We start from the raw sequence: 13,711 nt of genomic DNA on the forward strand, positions 1-13,711 counted from the left end.
GAAATGGGCAAGAAGACAGCAAGCAACTTGTCTAAGGTCATTTGGTTATTAACTAGCCTCGCTGGGATTCATAGTTCAAATGTGTGAAAAATGCGTCAAACTCCAAAGCTCATGCTCTTTCCACTACAGCACATGGGGATAAAGCTATTCCAGACAACCAACTGCGAAGAGGCAGAACAATGTTGAAAGAAAAAAAGTCTAAGTGGTTGTCATAATAATATTATTATTGGTTAGTATTGCCTAATTATTTGTTTGATTTGTAATACCAGTATAACTATATATCTATATTTATATAGGTATATATATATAACTATGATGTAACTAGTATAACTATTATCAAAGCAGAGCTATTATGGCAATTTTGAGTCAGAAATAAAATAAGAAGAAAATCAATATAAAATAAAAAAACCTGAGACCAAGAGATAATTTTGAAGCCAATAAGATTTATTAAAGGCATTCTCTTTATAACATTTATCAGTGCACATGATTCTAATAGCAAATATATTTTCATCATTCATTTGAATACTGTATAACAAGTTACTTAAAAGTATAAATATATATATATATATATATATATACAAAATTTTACAAAGACACTAATAGGTTTCTGACCAATGAAGTCATGAGTTTAGAAAGCAGGAAGTAAAGATTAAGTACCAAACATTAAGATGAAAACTACTGTGTTGATACTTTAGAAAGTTCTTCCAAGAAGTACAACGTTCAGGCAAAGTTCTTATATGTACATCGATACTTCATGAAACTTGATAGCAAAGGTGCCACTTGGCAGAACACTGACTATTTAAAAATATGTTTAGCACTTCAGAAAGAATACAAACTCAAATGCCGGAAAGAAAAGGAAAAAAAAAAAGAGAGAGAGAAAGAAAATTAAAGCAAATTTGCTAACACTGCACCTGGCAACACAGCACATGGTTTATTAACATTGTTCTGTCTACAGTAACCAGTATTATCCACAATCTCTTCCCAGCAAGGCAGTTACCGAATTTATTCATGCTACTCATGTCCGATTTTCACTCGTCAGGTCAAATGTACGAGTGATATCTGCAAGTGAAAAGGGCACATGAAGAAGATCTGTTTATTTAAAAGAATTATTCTCCAGGAACTGCTCAATATCACCCAAGCAGAATCACTCAGTATCTTTCCAAACTACACATATGCTTGTGGTCAAAAACGTCAAACTATTTCCTTAATGAAAGATCCCAAAAGGAGAATATTCTCTTTGTTACTTGATTCCGAATCAAAGTTTCTTTAAACTGTGATATAGGATAAGGATCTTTAATCTTTACCAAATCCTGTACAAACACTTTCATTACACCTTTAACAAAACAAGCATTATCAAGAAAAGGTCCAGCCCCTGATTTTCTAACCCCATTCAAAAGGTGAGTGTGACTCTGGCAATATTTAATTGGTTTTAAACTATATTCATACAGCCCCATTATGGAACATAGATAACACAGTGAACTACTATATCAGCAAGACATTTAATTAACATATAATTATACTATATTTAGGTAACTACTTCTATTTGGAAAGAAAAGGAAACTGCCCTTGAACACACTATTCAAAACGGCAACCAGTTAACCTTTCAAGAAAAACAGTCTCAGATATAACACTGCAAGTTGAGCTGCCTTAGTTATTACTACATTGGCAATTTCACCATAAACCTCGTTGTAGCTGTTTGCAGAGGAGAGAGGGCACAGGCATAAAGGTAACTGATTATTCATGTGTTTCCACTCAAGAGAAAATAACTTATAAGAATTATAGTAACCATTTACAAACAAGCTGAAGAACCAACCAGAGATAGTATGTCAACGTGAAAACCAAACATTTAAAATTCAAGGCAATGAGAAACTGGAGAAATGACCATTCACTTGTTTTCGAACTCCTGATTTCATTCTCCTGCCACCATGTTCCAATACCGTGAATGCCTATTTAAAATCGTCTGCCGAGAAACTTCTGAATGCACATTCTGAAATTGGGATTCCATAATGCTTATACTCTCCATTCCCAATGGAAGGCCACCAAACAGATGTGAACTTCTCTGAAACATTTATGCTGATTTCCTGCTTTTTATATTCTCCTACGTAAGGAAAATTGCCTACCCAGTGTTCTCTCTCTTTCATGGATGGTCATAAAGTGCCTACATACTGGAATTCAAACCCACTGAATCCTAATGGGTGCGCTGTCCTCTGAGGTCACTGCTGGGGACGAGCCATGGAGTTCATACACTTGCTTTGGTACACCTTTATTCCTAACAGAGTCGGTCCTGCTTGATTTAGATTGTTGTCCTTCTTCTCTGGTATTTTGGTTACACGTTTCCCAGGGATTCAACAAATCAGGTCTTTCTTCAGATTCAAAACATAAGAGGAGTGACTTGACTAGAGATTCTAGTCCCCCATGGCCAACTTGAGGTATTTTCTTCTCATAGCTGTCAAGAGAAGTAGAGCGCATGTTCAAGTCATCATGAAGATCCTTGGCCAAGTTGCAAAGACTTTCAACACAATTCTTGAGAAGATTTTTGTCACTGTGGAATCCTAAGCAAGAAGAAAAAGTTCATTAAACTTTTCATTTTTCATGAGGTATTTATTACTCTTATATGACTCTACATATGTTTTAGGTCAAAGTAACCCTGTCAAGATAAATCTAAACTACTTAAGATTACTCAGCTTATCTGCTAAATAAATACCTGGTTTTTTAGGATATAATTATTTAGGCAAAGTACTTATATATATTAAGTGAGAATACGACCATACAAGTTCCTATATTGGTAATTAATGTCAAGGAAGTAGCATTAATTAGACTTTAGTTAATGAATTAGACTAGAAATGAAAAGATGTCTGAGAGTTCTTAAACTATAAAATTTTGATTAATTACAAATTCTGTCTGGAGTATATACCTCTCAGTGCAGAAATAATAATTTGAATAGTTTGCTCTAAGCAATGTTTTAACTTCAGGAATTCTGGTGCAAGATTAACCATCTTCTTCAAATCTTGGTATCCAGAATTTTCTTGTTGTAGTTCAGTTCTGAAACTTTTCTGTAAATAAAGTTAATATTTTTAAAAATATATAATAAACTACATGACAGTAAGGCTTAGTCAATACAATTTTAATCACCAGAATCTTATCTTCAGGAAAGAGAATGAGTTTACTCTCCTCACCAGTGCTTAGTTCTGTTTCCACAAGCAAGACCAAAATACAATATTAACAATTACTGTTTTTAAAAGAAATAAGAATTTTAAATTAATTTTATTTAAAAAAAAAATTTTTTTTTAACTAAGCTTTATGCCCAGTGTGGGGCTTGAACTCACAACCCTGAGATCAAGAATTGCATGCCCTACTGACTAAGCCAGGGCCCCAAGAATTTTAAATTAATTTTAAATCAAAGTCCAATTGTTATATTACATGGGAATAAAATAAAACAACAGTAGCCTTTATTATCCAATATCATAAAAGATAAATTTATTTAATTTTTTAGAGTTCAACTTTACATATCTCCCATTTATTTTTAAATAAAAATTTTCAAGCCATAGATATTTCACTTCTTTTTGACACATTGATTATATACTGAGTTTATATTTTTCTATTTACTTGTAACATGAAAATAAAATAATTTGGGGCGCCTGGGTGGCTCAGTTGGTTAAGCGACTGCCTTCGGCTCAGGTCATGATCCTGGAGTCCCGGGATCGAGTCCCACATCGGGCTCCTTGCTCAGCAGGGGGTCTGCTTCTCCCTCTGCCCTCTTCCCTCTCGTGCTCTCTCTCTCTCATTCTCTCTCTCTCAAATAAATAAATAAAATCTTTAAAAAAAATAATAATAAAATAAAATAAAATAATTTGTCTAATTCACCTATATTTTAAAATCTTTAAGCATATTGATTATTAAACACAGTTTTTTAGCCAATGACTATCCCAAGAAAAGCTGACAGTTACTAAACCAGTAGCAGTAAGAAATAGATAAAATACATTAATATTAATCAATCTCTATACAATATCTTATCTATTACTAAAACAAATAAGTTATGACATCCAAGAGGAAGTAGCTAGAGAGCTATGATACATGCTTCAACTAACCATGCACAAAGGAGTTACCTGGCTAAGGATAAAAACTGAAAGAAACATATATCTATACTTAAACCTAATGAAATGCTAAAATACACCAAACAAAAGTAAACATTAAAGCTTCTCTTACTGTTTTCCACTCAGCAAACATGTTTTCAAGACATCCAATCAATCCCATGGCTTTAGCTTTCATCTGTTTGGCAACCTATAGAGAATATTAACATATTTTATTATATAATTATTTAAAAGTTTAAAGATCCTAGAACTCTATGGGACGAAACAGGGAAGAATTTTAGTCTAATAAGTCAAAAGACTCAAGTTCTGTTATGGGGACTGCAATTAAATAGCTGGAGTACCTAAATCATGTAAGCAGAATTTCTTTCAAAATAAATTGCACATTGATTCTACATTAAATATAGACACACTCTGATGTTTGTGATAATAACAGCATTTTGTCTTAACATTCAAATATCTATAGGAATGAAATTTCCAAGACTCCCTTGGAAGAGGGTGAGGTAACTAATATATCCAGCAAATATTATGCTCTAAGAACTATATATACATTTTCCCCAGTTTCATTAAGATATATTTGACACATAACACTCTTATTAGTTTAAAACTGTACAACATAATGATTCGATATACTGCAAAATGATCACCACAATAAGTTTAGTTAACATCCATTACTTCAGAGTTACAATTTTTTTTCTCGCGATGAGAATTTTTAAGATCGACTCTCTTAGCAACTTTCAAATATACAACATAGTAGTATTACTAACTATCATCACCATGTTGTACATTACATCCCCAGGGCTTCTTTATCTTATAGCTGGAAGCTGGTATTTTTGAACCACGTGCACTCATTTGTCGTACCACCCCCACCTCCACCCCCCACCCTCGCCTCAGGTAACCACTAAAGTGTTCTGTTTCCATGTTTCTATGAGTTAAGGTTTTTTGATTTTTTTTTTTTAGATTCCACATATAAGTGAGATCATACAGTATTTGTCTTCCTATGTCCGAGTGATTTCACTTACGTGTTTTATTATTTGCTTCTCAATCATAATTCTATGCTGCATATGCAATTGTCTTCCGTTTACAAATAAGAAAACAGATTCCAAGCTCCTAAGACCCAGAATCAGGGTGGGAACTCCCAGTCGCAATTTGAAGTCTTTGCTTTTGTATTGCTCAATGCTGCCCCCCTAAGGTAACTTCTCACTTAATTTCTGCCAGGGGATGGTGTTAAAGAATTTAATTGGCTTTACCCACACAGTTCTTCCCTAGGTCTAACTTAAATTTCCTCTTTGTGGTAAAAGAAAGGAACACACAAATTCTTTTTTTCCCCTGGCTCCAGCTTTACAATTATAACTCCAATGCCTTATGTTTGAACCCATTTCTATTTCTTCAGATTCTTTGTTTCTAAGAATATGATAAGCTAAAACCCCACCATAACTAAACAGCTGTGGGATATAGAAAATGAGAGAAAGAAAATGAGAGGAAGGGAGGGAGAAGTCTGCATGAAGAGGCCGATAATACCAATTTTATGCCAGATGGGCCTGACCCTTTAGCTGGGTAAGCTAACATCCGCACCCTGCTCTACTGCGTACTAATAAGCACATTCACATGCATTACTTCGCCTCTGCTTTTCACAGGCTTATTCTATACCCTCTTGCACTTACTGCCGGCGGAAATTCTACTTTGTAAACCGCGACAGATAGTGTTTAAGGGATAAATGGTCCCACTGCTGGGCACAACCCCAGCTGGAGATGCCTGCAGTGGGCGGTATGAGCCCACTGTCTTCAAAGTTGCATTACAGAACTGAAATCAGCCTCACGTCTCCTGGAACAGGACTAGACCCACGTATCTTGATTTCACGGCAAAATGAGCTCCTTTTGAATGCGTTTGTATTTTAAAAACAAAATAACACGAAGTGAGAAAGGCAAACATACAGAGAGAACAAGCGCAAGCAAGCTGAGGCAGCTAAGATCTGCCGGGCACTGTGTCTTGCATTTTCCTGTCCACTGTTCTTAATTTCACATAATTCTCAGAATAATCTTATGAAGTACGTATGACCATCCTCACTTTTTTTTTTAATTTATTTTATTTTTTATTTTTTTAAAAGATTTTATTTATTTATTTGACAGAGAGAGACACAGCGAGAGAGAGAACACAAGCAGGGGGAGTGGGAGAGGGAGGAGCAGGCTTCCTGCGGAGCAGGGAGCCTGATGCGGGGCTCGATCCCAGGACCCTGGGATCATGACCTGAGCCCAAGGCAGCCGCTTAACGACTGAGCCACCCAGGCGCCCATCCTCACTTTTTAAATGAAACAAGTGAGGCCCAGGTAAGCAGCTCATGGCTACACAGGAAGTAGGAGGGCAATTTAACGTTCAGTAGTTTTCCAGTTTGGAGCCAGTTTGGGCAGAGATGAACCCATGTAGCCCTTTAGTCTGAGGAAAGGGATGGAGATCCCCTATGGCTTACATGGAAAATTTCTCCCCTGATAAGGAAACTAGACACACATTAATGAAAACTTTTTTCTAAAAGGAAAAAAAAATATCTAACTTAGTCGATGCTGTCCTGGAAAGGAGTCAGAGGGGTGGAAGCTAACAGTCCTCCACCTGACTGACTTTCTTAGATCAATCAGTATGTATGTAAATGAGTACCCACCCTAGTGGGGATGAGTCAGCAAACACAATATCCCCCGGGCAGCTCCATCACAGCTGACGGACTCCAGAAAAAGACAGGAAAGGGCAGAGACAGTTTTAACAAAAAGTTGTTACAACGAGATTCTAGAACAGCCAGGGCTCTGAGACTCACTGCCACAAAGATTGGAACTCATCTTCTGAGTCCCCAATTCACTAATAATAACTCTCAATAAAGAAAGTTAACTTCATGAACAATGATTTACAAACCTGATTTTTGTAGCATGCTGAGTTTCGGAGTCAATCAAGTAGGTAGAATATAAAACCCTGGCTCAGGACGACTGGACAAGGTCCTGCAGCTCAGTGAAATGCATAGGAACACAAATAATTCCTCCCTTGCAAAGTGGGGAGGTTCACCACTGTTCTGTGTAGAGCACCTAGCCTCATACATGTGCTGGGAGATTATTTAATAAATAAATGACTCACAACCTAGGACGTAAGTATTATTACACATGACAGGTGAAGAAACAGAGTCAGAGCATCGACTTGATAAATGATCGCTGAAAAATGACAGATAGGTTTTAAACACAGTGCCACCTCTAAGACAGCGACTGGTTTTATGCTTTAATGTCAGTTAGCTGGAGAGGGTGGGGAGGAAGCATATCTTAGAAGGTCACTCAAATCTTTGTTGATTCTGTACCTTGATATGAAATAACAGATGTGAATGCCTCTGGCAAAATATTTAGTTTAAAATATTAGATCAATAAACGGTAGTTTGCATTCTTAAGCGGAAAAGATGAGGAAGAAACAGACAAGCAGAAAGTGAACACTAGATGTCACTACCATACTCCATTCTGCTCTGGAGTTTCTCCACAGACTGCGCACAGACAATAACTGACAGACCTAGCGAAAGTACAGAACAGAGGCCGCAGTAACTCAAGAGTAACTTGGGGAAATAGCACCATGACATAATGATCACAATCAGCCTTTTCAATAAAAAAGATAATCGGACACAAATTAAAATACATAAATTTATAAGAATCCAATTTGGTTGAATTAAACTATTTTTTTAAAATCAACTTTATAGACCATCTGGTACTATATAGAATGTTCTTTTATTCCTCTTACCTCATTTTGGGTACATCGCCTTAAGAGTTCATGCTGAAGTTCCTTTGCTTTTTCTACTCCAGAATCTAATAGGATCTTCATTCCTAAGCCTACACCATCACAAAGAGCATCCATGAAATCCTCCTAGAAAAAGTTTTTAAGCATTAAGTGGAAAACCCAGGTTTTATATTTAAAAATATATATAAAATAATTAAGTTATATTTTCTGCTTATTTTAGGACAATACTAAGTTCCAAGTTTATTAAATTCAACTAAGGCTGGAATAAAAACAGTCTATAAGAAAATCTGTAATCTAGCATTCCACATATAACATGTAATAACGGGTATCTGTCTGAGGGAGGTGGGCTAGATGGGTGATGGGTATTGAGGAGGGCACTAGTGATGAGCACTGGGTGTTGTATGTAAGTGATGAACCACTGAGCTCTACTCCAGAAACCAATATTGCACTGTATGTTAACTAAGTAAAATTTAAATTAAAAAAAAAAAAAAAGAATGTCATCTTAGGACGCTGTGTTGCTAGACTACAGTAACATTCTAATATAATACTATGTTTTCAATGGCATGAATACTTAAAGCAAGCAAATACAAATTTTCTAGAATTGTAGAGTTCTTTATGTGTTGGTTGGCTGAGCAAACCCTCCAGAGTAGGTACCTATCATCAAAGCAAAGATCCAAAAGGCAAAGTGAACCAGAATTATCCAGTACATTTAACCAACTTAGATTGAAACAGGTTTAAATCATATTGCCAAATTATTAAAAGTATGAACTATTTTAAAATAAAAACAGCTTATCATGTTTAGTGATACTATTATCAGAAGTCTACACTGTTCCCTCAGACGAAGTCTTTCAAAACTAATATTACCAAATTACCTGAACACTGGCAGCCTTGTTGCTACTATTTTCCAGAAAATGCAGCTTGCTCCCTTTAAGAACGGCTAACTGTCCCACATACTTTACAGCTTGTTGTACAATTTGGATTATTTTCTTTTGAGCCTCCTTTACCATTGATGAGATATCTGAACAACATCCCTATAAAACAAAAATGGATCAGTATATCAGATACATGAGATTACAAACAGAGGTAAAGAAAAGACCGGAAAAGCAATTTGAAGAAAACAAATTCTGCATTCATTGATATAGTGACTATGCTTCATAAAAATCTCAGTTAGAATCAGAAAACATGCAACCCTGTAGCTACTAACGATAATAAAATGACTGGGATATAGCTTCTACCCTCAAAGACCTTACACCCTAGTAGGAGACCTAAGGCAAATATGCAATCAACTAGATAGAAGACAAAAGCAATAAGTGAATGGTCCACACCAAAAAAGGGGAAAAAATGGTGGCTCTTTTTTGCCTTTGAACTTTTCCTGTCCTAGTAGCCATCTGAAAGATGGTTAATAAAGATACTTTCTCTTCTCAGGGGAGAAGAAAGAGGAAAGGGAAGTGAAAGGGGGAAAAACAACCCTTCAACAAAAGGCTTCTACACCACAGTACACATGCCCAAGAGGAATGAGGAGGTGCCCCCCAAGCTTTTCTTTCTGTTACCTGCCAACTGTAGTGATTCTTCAGAATACTTTTCTTGGCTTGCTTTCTGGGCCATCCTCATAATACTGCTACAAGGTAGGAATTCTCAAACCACACTTAGGTAAGAAGTATAGTTACTAAATTCAGTTTTGCCAGCTTAAGTCTCTCCTGAGCTTGGTCTAATCTCCCCTTCAAGTTACCTCTTCTCTCCATCCTTGATTCCTTACGTAAAACATTTCCCATAGGGCTATAGGTCATAACCCCTAAGTTAAGTTCAAAGTGTTCTTCCTAGAGAATGAAAAGAAGGAAAGAAACTACCTACCAGTTACTCTAATAGGTACTTTCTTATAACATCCATCCATCTGGTCCTCTACCTTGCCAGATAGGCACTGTTATTTTTATTTTCCCAATGAGAAAATGGGGAGACTTAAAAAGTTAAGCATTTGCCAAAGGACAGAGAACTAATTTAGCATGCATTCAAAAAGGATTTCCAAATGCCAATAGTGGGTTTTGGGGTTTTTTCTGTTCCTGAACTGCCTCTAAAATCTAAGAGCCAACTAAGTATATCTCACACTCTCTTTTCCACCACAACCCCTCAACTAGCTTCCTTCTCCAGGCTCAAGCATAAGTCGGACTCTAAGGTTTTTGTTCCCCAGCTTTGCTCTCTGGCCAGCCTTCCCTTTCATTTTCATGGCTCTATGCTATCCGAGCATTTCCTTCATCTATCACTTCACCCATACCTGTTTGTAGCCCACCTCTCTGTGCTAGGGTCATTCTCTTTCCTCACTGCTTATATCCAAAGTGATCCTTCATCCAGTGTGAATTTATAATTAATCCAGTAACAAGTATCCAACCGAGCATCTATCATATGATGAGTCCTTGTGAAAAAAGGACTCTTAGCCCCTCTAACTGCCCGAAGGTTACTGCCCATTGAGGTGTGTAGGTTTATAAATATAAATTAAAAGGCATTATAGGTGAAGTACAGGATTATCAGAAAAACAAATAAGAGAAATGCCTAACCAAGTCATGGGGAGACCCAGAAAAACCTCCTAGGGAAGAATAATGGACAATTAAAAATAAACATTTGATTTCAATTTGACTAGTTAGATTACTCAAACAAACATTTCCAAATCCTATCACGTAAATAGCCCACTAAGGAAGTATTTGATACAACTAACTTTTACTACAATAATAGAATGTAGAAAGTCTTTTGGTGGGCACAAAAACATAAGATTTGTTCAAACATTCTGGAACATTTTGTTATGAAGCAAAGTCACCCATTTTAAAAAATGAAACCTATCCCTTTTGGTGTTTTCATATCGGCTCCCCTCATATATTCAAGGAATTCTTTCTTTCTTTATTTTTTTAAAGATTTTATTTATTTAGAGAGAAAGAGTACGTGCATGCATGCACAAGCAGGGTTAGGGCAGAGGGAGAGGGAGAGAGAAAATCCTAAGCAGACTCCACACTGAACGCAGAGCCTAACACAAGGCTTGATCTCATGACCCTAAGATCATGACCTGAGCCAAAATCAAGAATTGGATGCTTAACTGACTCGGCCACCCAGGCGCCCCTATTCAAAGAATTCTTATGGAGGAGTTCACTGAAATGGTGGATGACTAGGTATTATCTAATATAAAATTCTCCACTTCTTCTGTAGTAATAGAATCCTTGATTTTCCACTAGGTATATAGCTGTCCAGAATAAAAAGTACATTCCCCAATAATACTTGTAACTAGATATGGTCATATGATGAAATTCTGGCCAAAGATATATAGAGAGAAATGTCATATGGAAATTTCCAGAAATTTCCCTTCTCTTTGGCCCTTCTCTTCTTTGTCACTTCTTCCATCCTGCTGCACTGAACTCAGACAGAGCTCCACCAACATGGTGGACCATGAAATAAAGGGCCATACTTTAGGCTTGGTAGAAGGGTGTACTGGAAGGAGCTTGGATCTCAAGAAGTGGACCAGAGGGAAGCCTGGGTGGCTCAGTCGTTAAGCATCTGCCTTTGGCTCAGGTCATGATCCCAGGGTCCTGGGATTGAGCCCCGCATCAGGCTCCCTGCTCCGCGGGAAAGCCTGCTTCTCCCTCTCCCACTCCCCCTGCTTGTGTTCCCTCTCTCGCTATGTCTCTGTCAAATAAATAAATAAAATCTTTAAAAAAAAAAAAAGAAGTGGACCCGAGCCACCATGCCTACTTCCAGATTTTATATGACAGAGAGTAAGCTTTTAGCTTACTTCTTCTTCAGAGCCAAGTCTAATCTCACTTGATATAAGGTAAACAGAAAAAAATACATATTTTCCTTGCCTGTACACCACCGGGCTTGTCACTAATTCAGCATAAGCTGAAACCCAATACATAACCAGAGCAAGACTTTGCCTTTTTCCCCATAGCCATTATTGAGGACTAGCATAGTAGCATACACATAGTAAAGAGCATGAACTCTAGGCCCAAGACTGCCTGGGTTCAAATCCTAACTCTATCACTTACCGGTTATATATGTAACATTGGATAGTCTACATATCCTTCACCTCCATTTCTTCATTTATAAAATGGTGATTAGTAACAGTATCCACTCCTGAAGTTGTTACGAGAATTAAATGAGTTAATATTTATAAATCACTGAGAACTCTTAGTGCCTGGCACAGAGGCCATAAACAACAAACAATTATAGAAAACCACAGTTTCAGAATTGCAAAACAGAAATCACTTCTGAAAATCCTACAGATCTAATTTTGAGGAAGATGCAGACAGGTCAATAAATACTTGCTGAATAAATGAATTCTTCAAATGAAAATCAGCAAATCAATTTACCTGCAAAAACAATTGTAAGTAGCCTCCTAGTTTTTTAACCTCTTGTCTCAATTCATCTTCAAGTCTTGCTGTGCTAGTACAAGGTGGAGTATCCTTTAGCCAATGTTTGATTAGCACCACAAGCTGCTCAAAAGCACATGTGACCTGGATTGTAAATGCCTGGGTTGCTCGATCAGAAGAGAACACTTTGAAAGAAGAAGGAAAATTACTGGAAGAAATAATCTCCAGATAAAAGAACTCATATATGATCACTATTAAAACACTTTAGCATAGTCAGAAAATGCATGTGAAATGTGACAGTCATTCAAAAGAAAACATAGTGTGCAGAAAATAATCATTCATGTAAATTAATAAAAGCAGTAAGGTTGCTTACAGTTATCTTGACTTTCTTCATCTTGTTCTTCATGAGCTTTGGAAATGGCAAATAGCCCGTGATAAATTTTAAGAAAATTATTAATCAGGCTGTCTGCCATGGTTTTTTCTTCATCATAACTCTGTCCAAGAAAATCTAAGGATGACCCAATCAATTCTTTGCAAATTCCAGGAAGAAAAGATTCTGCTGAACTTGAGTAAATAGTGCTCGATTTCTCCAGTAAGCCTATATCAGTAGAAAATAGCCACCTTAAGCCTACTTTTCAGGCACAATATTTCCAAACAAACATATTAATGCAAGCATATTATAGACTCATTGATCAGTAAATTCAAAGTAGGCTACTCTTATTTCAACGCATTCTTATTTCTATAAGCCAAAGTGAAAACACAATTCTAAAAAGGAGTCAATTAATCTCTCAGTGGAATCAACCCATAGGTTAGTAGTTCCTCAACCACAATACAGACAATGCAAATAAACTAAGTAACCATTGGTTTAATCTCCTTCCTTATTTACTTTTTGGGAACACCTAGGAAACTCTGAATTAGTGAAAACAATGGCAGTTACATGAAAAATAATATAAACATAATAAATATAAATATCATAATATAAATAATCTAATTAATTCATAAGCTGAAAGTGTAGGCAATACTAAAGCAAACTATATTAAAAGGACTGTCTCAATAGCTCTATTTTATACTGATTTCTTCTCTAGGCACACTGTAATCAAAATAGGCTAAAGCCAGTGATTATGTACAGTTAAGATATCACATCTCTGGGAGACAGACTTTCAGCATAATTTTCTTTCTTTTTTTTTTTTTAAAGATTTTATTTATTTATTTGAGAAAGAGAGAATGAGAGACAGAGAGCACGAGAGGGAAGAGGGTCAGAGGGAGAAGCAGACTCCCTGCTGAGCAGGGAGCCCGATGTGGGACTCGATCCCGGGACTCCAGAATCATGACCTGAGCTGAAGGCAGTTGCTTAACCAACTGAGCCACCCAGGCGCCCCTCAGCATAATTTTCTAAGCACTGTCCAAACCAGAAGTAAATGGAAATAGTTTGAAGAGCTCATATGGAGCCTCTGGAAATAACTTTATACTGGAATGCTAACTCATGAGTATAATGATTCTCATTTAATAAACAAGATTATTTTTT

The 13,711-nt window shown here is 36.5% G+C and overlaps 1 protein-coding gene across 3 annotated transcripts in view; it reads right to left on the reverse strand.

Annotated features, from left to right (window-relative positions):
• Positions 1–457: 457 nt before the first annotated feature.
• The window catches only part of KIF14 (kinesin family member 14), a 58,136-nt gene continuing 44,882 nt past the window's right edge, over positions 458–13,711 (reverse strand). For all 3 annotated transcript variants that reach the window (XM_081824961.1, XM_081824963.1, XM_081824962.1), the window contains exons 24-30: positions 12,560–12,784; positions 12,187–12,371; positions 8,713–8,871; positions 7,844–7,966; positions 4,207–4,281; positions 2,915–3,053; positions 458–2,552 (exon numbers count right to left, since the gene is read on the reverse strand). In XM_081824961.1, the coding sequence (XP_081681087.1) occupies positions 2,173–2,552; positions 2,915–3,053; positions 4,207–4,281; positions 7,844–7,966; positions 8,713–8,871; positions 12,187–12,371; positions 12,560–12,784 (1,286 nt within the window). In that variant the 3' untranslated portion in view covers positions 458–2,172. The remainder of the gene's footprint in view (positions 2,553–2,914; positions 3,054–4,206; positions 4,282–7,843; positions 7,967–8,712; positions 8,872–12,186; positions 12,372–12,559; positions 12,785–13,711) is intronic.

This window comes from Leptonychotes weddellii, chromosome 6 (genome assembly GCF_054177405.1).
Source record: "Leptonychotes weddellii isolate Sample4059 chromosome 6, ASM5417740v2, whole genome shotgun sequence".
NCBI lineage: Eukaryota > Metazoa > Chordata > Mammalia > Carnivora > Phocidae > Leptonychotes > Leptonychotes weddellii.